At 48.6% G+C, this 20,323-nt stretch overlaps 1 protein-coding gene across 1 annotated transcript in view; it reads left to right on the forward strand.

Annotated features, from left to right (window-relative positions):
* The first annotated feature begins 686 nt into the window (after nucleotides 1–686).
* The window catches only part of KCND1 (potassium voltage-gated channel subfamily D member 1), a 111,341-nt gene continuing 91,704 nt past the window's right edge, over nucleotides 687–20,323 (forward strand). Inside the window, exon 1 of the mRNA XM_063433165.1 lies at nucleotides 687–1,878. Coding sequence (XP_063289235.1) covers nucleotides 764–1,878 — 1,115 coding nt within the window. The 5' untranslated portion in view covers nucleotides 687–763. The remainder of the gene's footprint in view (nucleotides 1,879–20,323) is intronic.

The following is a 20,323-nucleotide window of genomic DNA, read 5'->3' on the forward strand; positions in this document are numbered from 1 at the left end:
GGGCCATAGTCAGCGGGCAGGAGGCTAGCAACCAGGCTTCTCCAGTTCACAGTGGCGAAGTTGGTTTCGCCACAGTAGGTATCTTGCTGTCTGTGTATTATGAGGGTATGAGGGGTAGGTATCTTGCTGTCTGTGTATTATGAGGGGGTGAGAGGTAGGCATATTGCTGTATGTGTATTATGAGGGTATGAGGGGTAGGTATCTTGCTGTCTGTGTATTATGAGGGGGTTCCTTTGTGAGATATATACTGAACTGTGCCCCTTTTTTCGCAGATTTCACACTACCCAGCACTATACAGAGAAATGAAGACTTTCTGACCTTGTAAAAGCTCGGTACCAAAACAACCTGGAGACGGACAATACGATAAGTTGGGGTAAAGGGATATCAGCACAACAACACCAAAGGAAACCTGATCACTGTGGTACCAGGGACCTAGGTGGCTATATGTTATGTACAAGGAAAGGATCTGAGATCCACACTCCTCTCTGTGTTCTTGACTCGGGGATCCCTACAAAGGTCACTCTCGTCACACAGGATCACCTGCCCTGAATTAATATGGTTCCTTAGGTTCATTACAATCTTCCCTTTAATTCCACCATATATTCCTCTTTGATTTGACCATTGATTGACCATTTGATTTACTTTTTAAAATTCCATTTTTGAACCATTTTTGTCCATCTTTCGTGGCTGGTTCGGGTGTTCATGGTCAAATTCTGTGTGAAACCTTTGAACTTGTGGCTCCTTAAGACATAGCCATTTAATCATGGCTGCAGGAGTAGCGACTTGGCTCCCATTTGCCCGAGCAGCAGCAGTAGGATGGCTACCTCTTGCAAAGAGGCCGATGCCCAAACCTCCGAGTGACAAGAGGAAGAGAAACGATGAAATTCTGGTGGTGAATGTCAGTGGTCGGAAGTTCCAGACATGGAAAAACACATTAGATCGGTATCCAGACACATTGCTTGGTAGCACAGAGAAAGACTTCTTCTTCAACCAAGAAACACAAGAATTCTTTTTTGACCGAGATCCGGAAATGTTTAGGCACATTCTCAATTTCTACAGAACGGGCAAACTGCATTATCCTCGTCATGAGTGCATCCAAGCCTTTGATGAGGAACTCTCATTCTATGGTATTATCCCAGAGATCATTGGAGACTGCTGCCTCGAAGAGTACCGAGATCGAAAGAAGGAGAACCTGGAAAGGCTGGCCGAGGACACAGAAGCTGAAACTGCCTTAGATGCTCCATTACCTCCAGGGAGTACTTTCCGGCAGAGACTGTGGAGAGCCTTTGAAAACCCTCACACCAGCACAATGGCCCTCGTCTTTTATTACGTCACAGGTTTCTTTATAGCAGTGTCGGTTATTGCTAATGTAGTGGAGACTGTACCCTGCCGGCCAGCAGCAGGGCGCCTAAAGGAGGTGTCGTGTGGAGAGAAGTACACTTTGGCCTTTGTTTGTATGGACACAGCATGCGTCCTCATCTTTACATTTGAGTACCTCATGAGGCTGTTTGCCGCCCCAAGTCGCTGTAAGTTTATGCGCAGTGTCATGAGCATCATAGATGTGGTGGCTATAATGCCTTTCTATATTGGCCTTGTCATGCCAGAGAATGAGAATGTGAGTGGTGCCTTTGTCACGCTGCGCGTCTTTCGCGTTTTCCGCATCTTCAAGTTTTCCCGCCACTCACAGGGCTTGCGGATTCTCGGATACACCCTGAAAAGCTGCGCATCGGAGCTCGGCTTTCTCCTTTTCTCACTCACCATGGCCATCATCATATTTGCCACCGTCATGTTCTACGCAGAGAAAGGGACAAGCAAAACTAAATTTACTAGCATCCCGGCGTCCTTCTGGTACACCATCGTAACCATGACAACCCTGGGGTAGGTGCAAACTGCATGGTAAGTTAAACATTAAAAGGCTAATGTTATATGTAGCCCCCCCAGCACTTACTGGTTGTGTGAGGAAAGCCACAACAACCGCCATCTGATGAGGCTTTTTTTTAAATGTATTTATTTTATGTATTTTGTATTTTTGCAGTGCATAGGAACATTATATACAGGCTTGAGGTGCCACAACAGCATTCCTCATGATCATCAGCATGTATTACAATTGGGGTAATTGTAGAGTCATTTAGAGAAAGAATATCACGGTAGCTATGTCAATTTATGCTAGACAGGGTAGTTAACGTTAAAACAGTAACTTTGCTAGAACAGAGGTTTGTGTGCCACTGGCTGGTGCCTTGGGAGGAGTTTTGTATTATCACGTTTACAGAGCGGTGTTGGAAGACGCTATCGCATAGTGCGCTCAGTTTCAGGAGTATTTTCTGGGATACGTGGTAGGTTGTGCAGTGCTTTGCAATCCCCCTAGTTAGGGTGCGTGGGGTGTAGCGCAAAAGGGAGACAGTATGACAAACCTGCAGGAGGGTGCTCTAGTATTGACTGCAATTGGTCCTCAAGCACTGATTCTCTAAAAAAACATGCTTCGCTAACATGGGAGGCCTCTCTCAGCGATGCAGAGTATAGGGAAGCTAGCTAAGATGGGTAAAAGAAATGGAAGCAGGCTAATAAATACTAGATGAACTACAGATAGCACTATGCCCACATTAGGTACTTTACAGTCCCGGAGCGTAAACTAGCTTGGTGCCACTTGGTTAGAGTCACTCAGCCTATGCTGGCTGTAGGTTTGGTCAGGGTATAGGTGCTAGGAGGGTCCCAGGATTCTGCAGAGAGAGCGCATTGGGGGACAGACCTCCCGCCCCAGGCCGATTTGCAGGCCAGCATCTTTGATCCACGGACTCAGGGGCTCAAAGAGTCCAAGTCCTGCCCTATGTTGGAGAGACAGGAGGCTCTGGTGTTGTGTCTCCACTGGTGGCGGGACGTCTCCTGCCTGTGTGGTTGATGCGTCAGGGTCTTGCCATTAGTAACCTTCGGCCCAGGTGGGCCTGAATCAGGGTTTCCTCGTGTTTGGGACATTAGAGCCCACCACCTCCACTACGAATTACGCTCCCAGACTCCAGTGCAGGCTGATGTAGTGAAGCATTCACCTGCCGTGCTTCCAGGTTGGCCCAGAAGTGATCGAAAATGTTGTCTAGTAACTGTAGGGATCTGTTAATGAAGTCGGGTTACGGCCTTCCTTGCCACGTGCATGGTGCCTTTCTGACTCCTGAGTCCGCCACCATCTTGAGTGAGTAAGTCGCAGAGTGTGCAGAGGCTCATTAGTGTAGCAGGTCAGCCATTGTGGACCGGGATATCCCCCACAGGTCCAAAGGTGTGGAGGGGGGGAGTGCGGAGCTGTAGCATGTCCAGCGGACATGGTCTCGCTTGTCTGATGGGCACACTAGGCCTCACTCGCTCCACCGGGATATGCAGAGGGAGCCGCTCCCAGAGATGCTCTAACGTGCTCCGGTAGGCTTCAGACACAGGTAAGTCTCGTATTAAGGGCCTCAGGGCGAACTGGAACTCACTTTGTGGGTTCAGCATATAGCTTAAAGTCCAAGAAAATGCTGCCAGTTGTCATGCTGCTCAGGCCCCGACACCCTGATGAGGCTTTAATGTTTATATTGGAGGCCACACAGTCAAGAGACCAATAGAGTACCTTCTAAGTGCTCCGCTACGTCCATAATCCGAGTATAAAGAACAATAACATTACATAGGAGCACACAAAAACTCACAAATGTATATTTATTATTATTAACCAACAAAAGGTTATATAACAGCAGTATCGAAAATCCAGAATAGAATTAATAGAATGAAATCACTTACAAAGACAAACATTTTGCAATAAACACCGTACCTCCCAAGTGTCAATATTTAACAGGGACAGTCCCTATTTTGGGCCTAAATCACTCTGCCCCTTTTTTTCTAGGCGCTCCATATTGTTGTTTAACAGCTCCACAGCAATAATACTCCCAGTAATGTGCCTGAGTGTATAACAGAGCTCCACAGCAATAATACTCCCAGTAATGTGTCTGAGTGTATAACAGAGCCCCACAGCAATAATACTCTCAGTAACGTGTCTGAGTGTATAACAGAGCTCCACAGCAATAATACTCCCAGTAATGTGTCTGAGTGTATAACAGAGCTCCACAGTAATAATACTCCCAGTAATGTGTCTGAGCGTATAACAGAGCTCCACAGTAAAAATACTCCCAGTAATGTGTCTGAGTGTATAACAGAGCTCCACAGCAATAATACTCCCAGTAATGTGTCTGAGTATATAACAGAGCTCCACAGCAATAATACTCCCAGTAATGTGTCTGAGTGTATAGCAGAGCTCCACAGTAATAATACTCCCAGTAATGTGTCTGAGTGTATAACAGAGCTCCACAGCAATAATACTCCCAGTAATGTGCCTGAGTGTATAACAGAGCTCCACAGCAATAATACTCCCAGTAATGAGTCTGAGTGTATAACAGAGCTCCACAGCAATAATACTCCCAGTAATGAGTCTGAGTGTATAACAGAGCTCCACAGCAATAATACTCCCAGTAATGTGTCTGAGTGTATAACAGAGCTCCACAGCAATAAAACTCCCATGACAGGTCTATAGTCGCCATTTGGGCAGTCGGAATCCAGGACAAACCACCCCCATAACCTAACCCAATAATACACAGACACTAAGTAGTATGGGGAAATTTGTCCACAGCTTTATTAACCAATAATTATAATAATAATAATATTAATAATAATATCGATAATAAATTAACAGGTAAACATGGGTCATTGCCCCCCATACTCCGCCCCCTCGCATCCTGTTCCTTCGGCTACCATACAAAAGGCAATGACCCCCATATAATAACACATATATACATAATTATAACATACACCAACTTTATATCAAAGTGCCAACCACCATTAACCACGGCAGGGGTATACCCGGATACCCCTGCCCCACCAGGTTCTGAGCCACCTCCAGGACTCGAAACCTCTCAACCACCGATGACCACAATCTGTTTATTCCACCTCACGTTCATCCAGGGGAGCCTATTTCCTCTCCTTCAGCTCCCCGTCCCGCCGCTGTGAAAGAAACGGGTTAAATAAACACAAAACAAACAAAGGGAGGGTGGGTGGGACAAACTCGACCAGGTAGGAAGTTAGAATGACTCACCTAAAATGGCTGCTCATTTAAATAGCCAATCCCACTTACCCATAATTCCAACCCTCGCTTACTTCCTCCTAAGCCCGCCTCCTAACCCCTGTCAAGGCCTTTTTCCGCTTAGCTGCGCTCTAGCTACATGGGGCTACATGACAGGTCTATAGTCGCCATTTGGGCAGTCGGAATCCAGGACAAACCACCCCCATAACCTAACCCAATAATACACAGACACTAAGTAGTATGGGGAAATTTGTCCACAGCTTTATTAACCAATAATTATAATAATAATAATAATAATAATAATAATAATATCGATAATAAATTAACAGGTAAACATGGGTCATTGCCCCCCATACTCCGCCCCCTCGCATCCTGTTCCTTCGGCTACCATACAAAAGGCAATGACCCCCATATAATAACACATATATACATAATTATAACATACACCAACTTTATATCAAAGTGCCAACCACCATTAACCACGGCAGGGGTATACCCGGATACCCCTGCCCCACCAGGTTCTGAGCCACCTCCAGGACTCGAAACCTCTCAACCACCGATGACCACAATCTGTTTATTCCACCTCACGTTCATCCAGGGGAGCCTATTTCCTCTCCTTCAGCTCCCCGTCCCGCCACAAGCTCAGACCTTGACCCCTTAAGCTGTCTGAGCTCCGCCACCCCGAAGAAACAGAGCCATCCTTATACCATCCTGCCAACCCAAGTTGAGCAGGTCCAAACCCACATCCGAGAGGTGAACACCATCCGAGCGGTAGTATCCTGGCAACCCTTCCTCCAACTCCAGGTGCCGTACCACTACACCCCCTACTTTCCGCACAAAGCTTGCCATCAAGCTATTCACCTTCTTCCTGCACCTCTCCATAGCCCCCGGGTCCCGAGCGTGCCGCCACCGGCGCCGCGGGACAATCTCAGACTAGACCAACATTACCCCCGGAAGCAGGCCCCTTAACTTATTAATGTCCTGCTTCATCCACTTTACCAGCCGGCGCTGCGGCGTAAGGCCCAGGTCATTTCCCCCCACATGTAATACCAGCACGTCTGGCGAGTACCCTGCTGCCAGCATCCCAAACAGTTTCCCACAAACATCCCCCCAGCAAAAACCCCGATACCCAAACCAACGAACTGCCAACTGGCCTCTCGGAAAACCCAGCTGCTGGCCTTGCGCTCGAGCTGCGGCCCTCCTCTCGGCCCAGAAGACAAACGAATGGCCCACAATCCATGCCACACGCCCTGGGGGGAGAAAACAAATGATGAGGGAAGTCCAACCGAGACCTCTACCCCATCCCCAACCAACACAGCGAAACATCCCAACATAGCCATTACCCCTCACATCATAACACAAAACCTTACGAATTTGATGGTTCTACGCATTTGTTTTTTTTTTTTTTTTTTTGAAATACGAAACAGTCCCCTGCCATTAATCCAATAGACCCAACCGGACATAGGAGCGGAATCTTACCGATTCCCACCTCCCGATCCTCTTCACCACCTCGTCCCCCAATCCCAACCGTGCGGCCTCCGTGGCCGCCCCAATACGGAACGAGTGCGTCCCAAATCGTGCAGCTTGAAGCCCCAACCTGCCCAAGCCCAACCGAAAGACTTTCGTGAACTGGAACCGAGAAAGGGACGATCCGTCAGCATGCACCAATAAGGAGCCCCCCACCGCTGGCCTCCGCGCCAGATACTCCACCGTAGCAGCCACCGGGCACAGAGCCGAGCCTGGCAAGGCCCCCAGTGTCACGTCCCGGCCCACGCCGCGGACGTCCGTTTTGGACCTGCCAAGGTGCACCACCACCTTCCTATCCAGGATACGGACCCCCGACAATTGCAGGCCCCCCTGCGCCAGTTTACTAGCACTCACCAATTCCCCTACTCGGAATGCCCCAAAAAACGCCAAAACAAACGCTACTTTGAACAGTAAAGCTTCAAACCCATCAAAACAAACCTCATGCAATATACCCACCAAGTCCCCCAGCAGCCGCACCGACACCGGGCGCCTGGTATCCGGCGCCCTGCGCCCCTTGCGATAACCCTTCAGGGCTTGCCTGATGACGAAGGTCTTGGTAAAGTCCTCCTTCCCATGCCACCGAAACCAAAACGCCATAGCCGCCATGGATCTATCCACCACGGCAGGGGACGGCCCTTTTGTCAGCAACTGACAGGTGTACCACAAGAAAGCGTCCCGCAGGGCCTCCCCGCTGTCCATGGCCAACCCCTCCAGTGACCGTTCCCACAAGCCCCAAACCTTACTGTACGAGGCCCAAGTGGCCGGTGCCAGAGAAGCCTTCACGAGTCCTCCAAGCAGGACGCCCCCAGCTGCCAAATCTCGTCCGGGCAAGCCAGCCCTTCCTTCGATGCCCCCGGCGCCGCCAGCCAGAAACGGGACCACTGAAAACGAGATAGAGCATCAGCCACCTCATTCAAATAGCCGGGAACATGGCGCGCGCGAAAAACAACATTTCGGGACATACACAGCAATACCAGTCGCCTAAGCAGCTGAACCACCGGCTTTGATGCCGCCGACTGGCGATTCACCGCGTGAACCACCGCCATGTTATCCGAGAAAAATACCACTTTCCGATCACGCAGCCTGTCACCCCATAACGCTACTGCAACGACCAACGGGAACAACTCCAAGAAAGCCAAGTTGCGCATAAGAGGGCTCGAACCCCAAGAGTCCGGCCACCGCTCCGCACACCAGGAGCCCCCGAAATATGCCCCAAAGCCTATACTGCCCGAAGCATCCGTAAAAAGCTCCAGCTCGGCCGATGACTGGCCCTCCTGCCGGAACAACACCGTCCCATTAAAATCCCGCAAGAAGGCATCCCAGATGCCCAAGTCCGCTCGCATGGCCGCCGACACCCGTACGAAATGGTGCGGGGATCTAACCCCCGCGGTAGCGGCCGACAAGCTGCGACTAAACACCCTTCCCATCGGGATGACCCGACACGCAAAATTGAGCAACCCAATCAAAGACTGTAGCTGCACCAGAGCCACCTTGCGTGCCCCAGCAACGGCAGCCACCGCCCCCCGAAGCCTTGCCAGCTTATCCTGGGGCAGCCGACATTCTCCCCTCCCAGAGTCAATCTCCAGACCTAGGAAACTCAGACACGTGGTCGGGCCCTCGGTCTTATCCGCCGCCAGCGGAACCCCGAATTGGCCCGCCACCCATTCAACCGTCCGCAGCAGGCGCAGGCAATCCAGGGAACCGGCCGGTCCCACACACAGAAAATCATCTAGATAATGTACAATAAGACGACTCCCCGCTTCCACCCGTATCACCCATTCGAGAAAAGTGCTGAATTTCTCAAAATAGGAGCACGAAATGGAACAGCCCATGGGCAGACACAAGTCCACGAAGTAGGCCCCTTCAAAGAAACACCCCAGCAGGTGATGACAGTCCCGGTGGACCGGTAGCAGCCGGAACGCGGCCTCGATGTCCACCTTAGCCATCAGGGCCCCATGCCCGGCCCGCCGGACCAAATCGACCGCCCGGTCGAAAGATGCATATGACACCGAGCACAATTCCTTATTAATACCGTCATTCACCGACTCCCCTTTCGGGTATGAGAGATGGTGAATGAGTCTAAATTTACCCGGCTCCTTCTTGGGGACCACCCCAAGTGGGGAAACCCGCAGGCCCTCCAGCGGAGGCACTACAAATGGGCCTGCCATGCGGCCCAGTCCGACTTCTTTGCCCAGCTTTTCCCTAACCACATCCGGGAAGTCCGCCACAGACTTCAGGTTGCGCAGCCTCCCTTGACCCCCTCGTCGCTCCTGAAACGGAATAAAGAACCCCACCACAAACCCCGCCAGGAGCACCGCAGCGTCCGCCCTGTTACCGTAGCGGCCTAGCCACGGCTCCATCGCGCTTAGCTTCACTGGGGTTAGGCCCAGGGGAAGCGGATGCACCCCCTCCCCCCGGCGCGACAGCCGCGCCGGCGCCTCCGGACTTACCCTTCTTAAAGCAGCGGTTGAGCCCATGAGCTCCCCCGCAGCCGGAGCACTCATGCTTGAAACGACAGGAGGCTCCCCATTTGCATTGGCCCTCGTTATAGAGCCAGCATAAGCCCTTTTGTAAGGTGGCCGACGAGGCGGACTGCCCCCTGGCGCCGGCCGAGCTCTGAAAGGGCTGCGCTTTTTGCGCCATCATTAGCTTCATCCAGAGCGGCAGGTCCATTTGGTCCCACCGCATACCCGGGTTAGCCGCCAGCCGCTGCCGAAACTGCTCGTCGTACCTCCACCATGCCAACCCCCCGTAAGTCCGGTACGCCTCCCAAATGCCATCCAAATAGCAGAACAAAGACGAGCACAACCCCGGCGATTTCTCGCCGAGCACGCTAGCCAGCACACAAAAAGCCCGCAACCAATTACCGAAGGACTTCGGTATCTTTCGGTACCGCTTCCTCTTCTCCTCCTCCTCTTTTTTCTCATCCTTCTTATCCTCCTCCTTGAGGTCAATGAAGTCCTCTAAAGGAAGGAGGGAGAAAATCTCACAGAACTCGCCCTTCCAAATCTTATCCTTCACGTCCTGTTTCAAATGGACCCCCAGTGGGCCCGCAAAAGATACGTACGCGTGCTGCCTAGCCGCGTCGGGGATACCCCCGGACAACTCAGCCCTTTCGCTCCCAACCTCCCCTACGTCCTGCGGCACCACCAAATCCCCGCCCGAACTAGGCCCCGCGGAATCCCGGATCCGAGAACCTGAAGCCACTGCACCCGGAGCCCACACCTGACCAACGCCGCTAGTGTCACCCCCCGCCCCCAATGAGTGGAGTAGTGCCTGAAGTGTGGTAACTAGTGCGCTAGAGTGTAGTGACCCACTGGACTCACCGGCCAAGCCCCCCGACACCGGAGCGGTGGGGGCTGCAGTACAGATCGCCTGACGTCCGGGAAGAGGAACTTCCGCCGCCATCTCGCCGACCGGGGAGCCCACCCGGTGCCCAGCCTGTGAGGAAGCAGAACGGCTCCGAAATCTAGGACAAGGAGAAGAAGTCCTGGGTAGGGGGTAACGAACATCCACTCCCCTCCCGTCCCGACCCCGGGAGCGCCTGCTCTGCACCGAAGCCTCCCGCTGACCTCTACCACCACGTGGCACCCGGGAACCCCTGGGGCTACGACTCCTCCCGTCTCTACCAGCAAGCCGCCCCTGCTGACCATACCGAGGGGCTGCCGCACCCTCCCCTGCTGAGCTATCCGAGGGGGAGCAGTGCCGACCCGACCGCCCCCGAGCATCCCGGGACCCCAGAGATCTAACGGGCGAGGGACTGTCACTACTACTCCTGGAACCCGGGCCCCCCCTGCGCCCCTCCACTACGGAAAGACCTGACTCCCGGCCTACCCTACGCCCTTGCCTAGCTACCTCCGAAACCCCCTCCCCCACCCCCTTACCTCTGACCCCTTGCTTGCCAGACCCCGATGGCCCCGAACTACCCACCACCCCTACGGGAGACCCTCTGTCTGACCTGGCCCCCTCCCGGGAACCCCTACCACCCGTAGAACTTACTCCTTTAGAGCCACATTTTCTCTTCGGGGCCCCAGGGCCCTCCCCTTTTCCCACTAAGGCCTGAGTACCCCCAACCGGCTTACTCCCGCCCCCCCCAGTGGCAGAGCTCCCCCGAACAACCTTCCCGCCAAGAGGGCCCCGACCTGAGCCCTCTGCACTTGCCTGATGCCTGCCATGCGGTCTCCCGGATCCAGCCTCCTCATCGACTCCGCTGTCCGAAGGGGGGGAAGCCCTCCTGGGCCTCCCCTCCGTGGGTCTCGAAGCACCAGGGGGCCGCCCGGCCGCCTCCGACCTGCTAGCAGCCGCGCCCCCGTCCACGATATCCCTCTGCCGCCTAGTGCACATCCGAGGCTCCGTCCGCACACGGGGAGGCAAGGCCTCGACCACGCGGCTCCCGGGCCTGCTGCCGGTCGAAACTGGAACTCCACTGCTACCGGGTACCACTTCACCGGGCCCCGCGCCCGGGCTTAGCCTCCTCGGGGGCCTCCGGGCCCGGACCGGTCTCCCGCCATCGCCGTCCCGATCCGCCGCCTCCGCCAGGGCAGGGCCAAGCTGTGCCCGTAGCCAGTCCACACCTTGATGCCGTGCTGCCGACCTGATCCCTTCCAGCAAACGCTCCACGTCGTCCATTGTTCCTGCAGAGGAGACAAAAGAAATCCGACCAAGCAAAGTCCGCGCACACCGAGGCGAACACAAACTCGACCAGGTAGGAAGTTAGAATGACTCACCTAAAATGGCTGCTCATTTAAATAGCCAATCCCACTTACCCATAATTCCAACCCTCGCTTACTTCCTCCTAAGCCCGCCTCCTAACCCCTGTCAAGGCCTTTTTCCGCTTAGCTGCGCTCTAGCTACATGGGGCTACAGTAATGTGTCTGAGTGTATAACAGAGCACCACAGCAATAATACTCCCAGTAATGTGCCTGAGTGTATAACAGAGCTCCACAGCAATAATACTCCCAGTAATGTGTCTGAGTGTATAACAGAGCACCACAGCAATAATACTCCCAGTAATGTGTCTGAGTGTATAACAGAGCTCCACAGCAATAATACTCCCAGTAATGTGTCTGAGTGTATAACAGAGCCCCACAGCAATAATACTCCCAGTAATGTGTCTGAGTGTATAACAGAGCTCCACAGTAATAATACTCCCAGTAATGTGTCTGAGTGTATCACAGAGCTCCACAGCTATAATACTCCCAGTAATGTGTCTGAGTGTATAACAGAGCTCCACAGTAATAATACTCCCAGTAATGTGTCTGAGTGTATAACAGAGCTCCACAGCAATAATACTCCCAGTAATGTGAGTGTATAACAGAGCTCCACAGCAATAATACTCCCAGTAATGTGTCTGAGTGTATAACAGAGCTCCACAGTAATAATACCCCCAGTAATGTGTCTGAGTGTATAACAGAGCTCCACAGCAATAATACTCCCAGTAATGTGTCTGAGTGTATAACAGAGCTCCACAGCAATAATACTCCCAGTAATGTGTCTGAGTGTATAACAGAGCTCCACAGCAATAATACTCCCAGTAATGTGTCTGAGTGTATAACAGAGCTCCACAGCAATAATACTCCCAGTAATGTGTCTGTGTGTATAACAGAGCTCCACAGCAATAATACCCCCAGTAATGTGTCTGAGTGTATAACAGAGCTCCACAGCAATAATACTCCCAGTAATGTGTCTGAGTGTATAACAGAGCTCCACAGCAATAATACTCCCAGTAATGTGTCTGAGTGTATAACAGAGCTCCACAGCAATAATACTCCCAGTAATGTGTCTGAGTGTATAACAGAGTTCCACAGCAATAATACTCCCAGTAAGTGTCTGTGTGTATAACAGAGCTACACAGCAATAATACCCCCAGTAATGTGTCTGAGTGTATAACAGAGCTCCACAGTAATAATACTCCCAGTAATGTGTCTTAGTGTATAACAGAGCTCCACAGCAATAATACTCCCAGTAATGTGCCTGAGTGTATAACAGATCCCCACAGTAATAACACTCCCAGTAATGTGTCTGAGTGTATAACAGAGCTACACAGCAATAATACCCCCAGTAATGTGTCTGAGTGTATAACAGAGCTCCACAGCAATAATACTCCCAGTAATGTGTCAGAGTGTATAACAGAGCTCCACAGCAATAATACCCCCAGTAATGTGTCTGAGTGTATAACAGAGCTCCACAGCAATAATACTCCCAGTAAGTGTCTGTGTGTATAACAGAGCTACACAGCAATAATACCCCCAGTAATGTGTCTGAGTGTATAACAGAGCTCCACAGTAATAATACTCCCAGTAATGTGTCTTAGTGTATAACAGAGCTCCACAGCAATAATACTCCCAGTAATGTGCCTGAGTGTATAACAGATCCCCACAGTAATAACACTCCCAGTAATGTGTCTGAGTGTATAACAGAGCTACACAGCAATAATACCCCCAGTAATGTGTCTGAGTGTATAACAGAGCTCCACAGCAATAATACTCCCAGTAATGTGTCAGAGTGTATAACAGAGCTCCACAGCAATAATACCCCCAGTAATGTGTCTGAGTGTATAACAGAGCTCCACAGCAATAATACTCCCAGTAAGTGTCTGTGTGTATAACAGAGCTACACAGCAATAATACCCCCAGTAATGTGTCTGAGTGTATAACAGAGCTCCACAGTAATAATACTCCCAGTAATGTGTCTTAGTGTATAACAGAGCTCCACAGCAATAATACTCCCAGTAATGTGTCTTAGTGTATAACAGAGCTCCACAGCAATAATACTCCCAGTAATGTGTCAGAGTGTATAACAGAGCTCCACAGCAATAATACCCCCAGTAATGTGTCTGAGTGTATAACAGAGCTCCACAGCAATAATACCCCCAGTAATGTGTCTGAGTGTATAACAGAGCTCCACAGCAATAATACTCCCAGTAATGTGTCTGAGTGTATAACAGAGCCCCACAGCAATAATACTCCCAGTAATGTGTCTGAGTGTATAACAGAGCTCCACAGCAATAATACTCCCAGTAATGTGTCTGAGTGTATAACAGAGCTCCACAGCAATAATACTCCCAGTAATGTGTCTGGGTGTATAACAGAGCTCCACAGCAATAATACTCCCAGTAATGTGTCTGAGTGTATAACAGAGCTCCACAGCAATAATACTCCCAGTAATGTGTCTGAGTGTATAACAGAGCTCCACAGCAATAATACTCCCAGTAATGTGTCTGAGTGTATAACAGAGCTCCACAGCAATAATACTCCCAGTAATGTGTCTGAGTGTATAACAGAGCTCCACAGCAATAATTCTCCCAGTAATGTGTCTGAGTGTATAACAGAGCCCCACAGCAATAATACTCCCAGTAATGTGTCTGAGTGTATAACAGAGCTCCACAGTAATAACACTCCCAGTAATGTGTCTGAGTGTATAACAGAGCTACACAGCAATAATACCCCCAGTAATGTGTCTGAGTGTATAACAGAGCTCCACAGCAATAATACTCCCAGTAATGTGTCAGAGTGTATAACAGAGCTCCACAGCAATAATACCCCCAGTAATGTGTCTGAGTGTATAACAGAGCTCCACAGCAATAATACTCCCAGTAAGTGTCTGTGTGTATAACAGAGCTACACAGCAATAATACCCCCAGTAATGTGTCTGAGTGTATAACAGAGCTCCACAGTAATAATACTCCCAGTAATGTGTCTTAGTGTATAACAGAGCTCCACAGCAATAATACTCCCAGTAATGTGCCTGAGTGTATAACAGATCCCCACAGTAATAACACTCCCAGTAATGTGTCTGAGTGTATAACAGAGCTACACAGCAATAATACCCCCAGTAATGTGTCTGAGTGTATAACAGAGCTCCACAGCAATAATACTCCCAGTAATGTGTCAGAGTGTATAACAGAGCTCCACAGCAATAATACCCCCAGTAATGTGTCTGAGTGTATAACAGAGCTCCACAGCAATAATACTCCCAGTAAGTGTCTGTGTGTATAACAGAGCTACACAGCAATAATACCCCCAGTAATGTGTCTGAGTGTATAACAGAGCTCCACAGTAATAATACTCCCAGTAATGTGTCTTAGTGTATAACAGAGCTCCACAGCAATAATACTCCCAGTAATGTGTCTTAGTGTATAACAGAGCTCCACAGCAATAATACTCCCAGTAATGTGTCAGAGTGTATAACAGAGCTCCACAGCAATAATACCCCCAGTAATGTGTCTGAGTGTATAACAGAGCTCCACGGCAATAATACCCCCAGTAATGTGTCTGAGTGTATAACAGAGCTCCACAGCAATAATACTCCCAGTAATGTGTCTGAGTGTATAACAGAGCCCCACAGCAATAATACTCCCAGTAATGTGTCTGAGTGTATAACAGAGCTCCACAGCAATAATACTCCCAGTAATGTGTCTGAGTGTATAACAGAGCTCCACAGCAATAATACTCCCAGTAATGTGTCTGGGTGTATAACAGAGCTCCACAGCAATAATACTCCCAGTAATGTGTCTGAGTGTATAACAGAGCTCCACAGCAATAATACTCCCAGTAATGTGTCTGAGTGTATAACAGAGCTCCACAGCAATAATACTCCCAGTAATGTGTCTGAGTGTATAACAGAGCTCCACAGCAATAATACTCCCAGTAATGTGTCTGAGTGTATAACAGAGCTCCACAGCAATAATTCTCCCAGTAATGTGTCTGAGTGTATAACAGAGCCCAACAGCAATAATACTCCCAGTAATGTGTCTGAGTGTATAACAGAGCTCCACAGCAATAATACTCCCAGAAATGTGTCTGAGTGTATAACAGAGCCCCACAGCAATAATACTCCCAGTAAGTGTCTGTGTGTATAACAGAGCTCCACAGCAATAATACCCCCAGTAATGTGTTTGAGTGTATAACAGGGATCCACAGCATTAATACTTCCAGTAATGTACCTGAGTGTATAACAGAGATTCACAGTTATAATACTCCCAGTAATGTGCCTGAGTGTATAACAGAGATTCACAGCAATAATAATCCCAGTAATGTGTTTGAGTGTATAACAGAGATCCACAGCATTAATACTTCCAGTAATGTACCTGAGTGTATAACAGAGATTCACAGTTATAATACTCCCAGTAATGTGCCTGAGTGTATAACAGAGATTCACAGCAATAATACTCCCAGTAATGTGCCTGAGTGTATAACAGAGATTCACAGCAATAATACTCCCAGTAATGTGTCTGAGTGTATAACAGAGCCCCACAGTAATAATACTCCCAGTAATGTGTCTGAGTGTATAACAGAGCCCCACAGTAATAATACTCCCAGTAATGTACCTGAGTGTATAACAGAGCACCACAGTAATAATACTCCCAGTAATGTGTCTGAGTGTATAACAGAGCCCCACAGTAATAATACTCCCAGTAATGTGTCTGAGTGTATAACAGAGCCCCACAGTAATAATACTCCCAGTAATGTGTCTGAGTGTATAACAGAGCCCCACAGTAATAATACTCCCAGTAATGTACCTGAGTGTATAACAGAGCCCCACAGTAATAATACTCCCAGTAATGTGTCTGAGTGTATAACAGAGCCCCACAGTAATAATACTCCCAGTAATGTGTCTGAGTGTATAACAGAGCCCCACAGCAATAATACTCCCAGTAATGTGTCTGAGTGTATAACAGAGCCCCACAGCAATAATACTCCCAGTAATGTGCCTGAGTGTATAACAGAGATTCACAGCAATAATACTCCCAGTAATGTGTCTGAGTGTATAACAGAGCCCCACAGTAATAACACTCCCAGTAATGTGTCTGAGTGTATAACAGAGCCCCACAGTAATAATACTCCCAGTAATGTACCTGAGTGTATAACAGAGATTCACAGTTATAATACTCCCAGTAATGTGTCTGAGTGTATAACAGAGCCCCACAGTAATAATACTCCCAGTAATGTACCTGAGTGTATAACAGAGCCCCACAGTAATAATACTCCCAGTAATGTGTCTGAGTGTATAACAGAGCCCCACAGTAATAATACTCCCAGTAATGTGTCTGAGTGTATAACAGAGCCCCACAGTAATAATACTCCCAGTAATGTGTCTGAGTGTATAACAGAGCCCCACAGTAATAATACTCCCAGTAATGTACCTGAGTGTATAACAGAGCCCCACAGTAATAATACTCCCAGTAATGTGTCTGAGTGTATAACAGAGCCCCACAGTAATAATACTCCCAGTAATGTGTCTGAGTGTATAACAGAGCCCCACAGCAATAATACTCCCAGTAATGTGTCTGAGTGTATAACAGAGCCCCACAGCAATAATACTCCCAGTAATGTGCCTGAGTGTATAACAGAGATTCACAGCAATAATACTCCCAGTAATGTGTCTGAGTGTATAACAGAGATTCACAGTTATAATACTCCCAGTAATGTGTCTGAGTGTATAACAGAGCCCCACAGTAATAATACTCCCAGTAATGTACCTGAGTGTATAACAGAGCCCCACAGTAATAATACTCCCAGTAATGTGTCTGAGTGTATAACAGAGCCCCACAGTAATAATACTCCCAGTAATGTGTCTGAGTGTATAACAGAGCCCCACAGTAATAATACTCCCAGTAATGTGTCTGAGTGTATAACAGAGCCCCACAGTACTAATACTCCCAGTAATGTACCTGAGTGTATAACAGAGCCCCACAGTAATAATACTCCCAGTAATGTGTCTGAGTGTATAACAGAGCCCCACAGTAATAATACTCCCAGTAATGTGTCTGAGTGTATAACAGAGCTCCACAGCAATAATACTCCCAGTAATGTGTCTGAGTGTATCACAGAGCTCCACAGCAATAATACTCCCAGTAATGTGTCTGAGTGTATAACAGAGCCCCACAGCAATAATACTCCCAGTAATGTGTCTGAGTGTATAACAGAGCCCCACAGTAATAATACTCCCAGTAATGTGTCTGAGTGTATAACAGAGCTCCACAGCAATAATACTCCCAGTAATGTGTCTGAGTGTATCACAGAGCTCCACAGCAATAATACTCCCAGTAATGTGTCTGAGTGTATAACAGAGCCCCACAGCAATAATACTCCCAGTAATGTGCCTGAGTGTATAACAGAGATTCACAGCAATAATACTCCCAGTAATGTGTCTGAGTGTATAACAGAGCCCCACAGTAATAACACTCCCAGTAATGTGTCTGAGTGTATAACAGAGCCCCACAGTAATAATACTCCCAGTAATGTACCTGAGTGTATAACAGAGATTCACAGTTATAATACTCCCAGTAATGTGTCTGAGTGTATAACAGAGCCCCACAGTACTAATACTCCCAGTAATGTACCTGAGTGTATAACAGAGCCCCACAGTAATAATACTCCCAGTAATGTGTCTGAGTGTATAACAGAGCCCCACAGTAATAATACTCCCAGTAATGTGTCTGAGTGTATAACAGAGCCCCACAGTAATAATACTCCCAGTAATGTGTCTGAGTGTATAACAGAGCCCCACAGTAATAATACTCCCAGTAATGTGTCTGAGTGTATAACAGAGCCCCACAGTAATAATACTCCCAGTAATGTACCTGAGTGTATAACAGAGCCCCACAGTAATAATACTCCCAGTAATGTGTCTGAGTGTATAACAGAGCCCCACAGTAATAATACTCCCAGTAATGTGTCTGAGTGTATAACAGAGCCCCACAGCAATAATACTCCCAGTAATGTGTCTGAGTGTATAACAGAGCCCCACAGCAATAATACTCCCAGTAATGTGCCTGAGTGTATAACAGAGATTCACAGCAATAATACTCCCAGTAATGTGTCTGAGTGTATAACAGAGCCCCACAGTAATAACACTCCCAGTAATGTGTCTGAGTGTATAACAGAGCCCCACAGTAATAATACTCCCAGTAATGTACCTGAGTGTATAACAGAGATTCACAGTTATAATACTCCCAGTAATGTGTCTGAGTGTATAACAGAGCCCCACAGTAATAATACTCCCAGTAATGTACCTGAGTGTATAACAGAGCCCCACAGTAATAATACTCCCAGTAATGTGTCTGAGTGTATAACAGAGCCCCACAGTAATAATACTCCCAGTAATGTGTCTGAGTGTATAACAGAGCCCCACAGTAATAATACTCCCAGTAATGTGTCTGAGTGTATAACAGAGCCCCACAGTACTAATACTCCCAGTAATGTACCTGAGTGTATAACAGAGCCCCACAGTAATAATACTCCCAGTAATGTGTCTGAGTGTATAACAGAGCCCCACAGTAATAATACTCCCAGTAATGTGTCTGAGTGTATAACAGAGCTCCACAGCAATAATACTCCCAGTAATGTGTCTGAGTGTATCACAGAGCTCCACAGCAATAATACTCCCAGTAATGTGTCTGAGTGTATAACAGAGCCCCACAGCAATAATACTCCCAGTAATGTGTCTGAGTGTATAACAGAGCCCCACAGCAATAATACTCCCAGTAATGTGTCTGAGTGTATAACAGAGCTCCACAGCAATAATACTCCCAGTAATGTGTCTGAGTGTATCACAGAGCTCCACAGCAATAATACTCCCAGTAATGTGTCTGAGTGTATAACAGAGCCCCACAGCAATAATACTCCCAGTAATGTGTCTGAGTGTATAACAGAGCCCCACAGCAATAATACTCCCAGTAATGTGCCTGAGTGTATAACAGAGATTCACAGCAATAATACTCCCAGTAATGTGTCTGAGTGTCTATTCAGAGCTCCACAGTAATAACACTCCCAGTAATGTGTCTGAGTGTATAACAGAGCGCCACAGCAATAATACTCCCAGTAATGTGTCTGAGTGTATAACAGAGCCCCACAGTAATAATACTCCCAGTAATGTACCTGAGTGTATAACAGAGATTCACAGTTATAATACTCCCATTAATGTTTCTTAAAGGGCCTCTCCAGTGCCAGGAAAACATTAGTTTTCCTGGCACTGCAGGACCCTGTAGTGCCCCTCGCCCTCCCACCCCCCATCCCAAGTTTCTTACTAAGTGACTTACCGGAGTCCAATGCCGATGTTCCTTGGCGCTGGGTCAGGCTCCTCCTACTCTCCTCCCCCGCGGACGTCAGCCGGTGGGGGAGACCTAATGCGCATGCGCCTCAGACCTCCCCATAGGAAAGCATTATTCAATGCTTTCCTATTGTAATTTTGGCAACGCTGGAGGTCTAAGAATATGGAAGTCCCTGCAGGGCACCCAGACCCAGACCCAGACCCAGACCACTCCAATGGCTGCCTGGAGTGTCCCTTTAAATGTGTTTAGAAATCAGTCTGTGTAAATAAGATACATTGTTCTTCTTCTAAATTACATTTTAGTTCTATAAATTGTAATGAGTGAGTCACCTTAAATTTCTCAGAACAGCCCTGCCCATGGCCATACCACAACTCACACTCCGAACAGCCTCACCCCTGGTCACACTCACACTCAGAACCACCACACCCCCACGCACATTCAGAACAGACCCGCCCTTATCCATACACCCACTCACACTCCAAACAGCCCCACCCCTGGTCACACTCCCACTCAGAACCACCACACCCCCACGCACATTCAGAACAGACCCGGCCTTATCCATACACCCACTCACACTCCGAACAGCCCCACCCCTGGTCACACTCACACTCAGAACCACCACACCCCCACGCACATTCAGAACAGACCCG

The sequence above is a fragment of the Pelobates fuscus genome, chromosome 9 (assembly GCF_036172605.1).
Source record: "Pelobates fuscus isolate aPelFus1 chromosome 9, aPelFus1.pri, whole genome shotgun sequence".
NCBI lineage: Eukaryota > Metazoa > Chordata > Amphibia > Anura > Pelobatidae > Pelobates > Pelobates fuscus.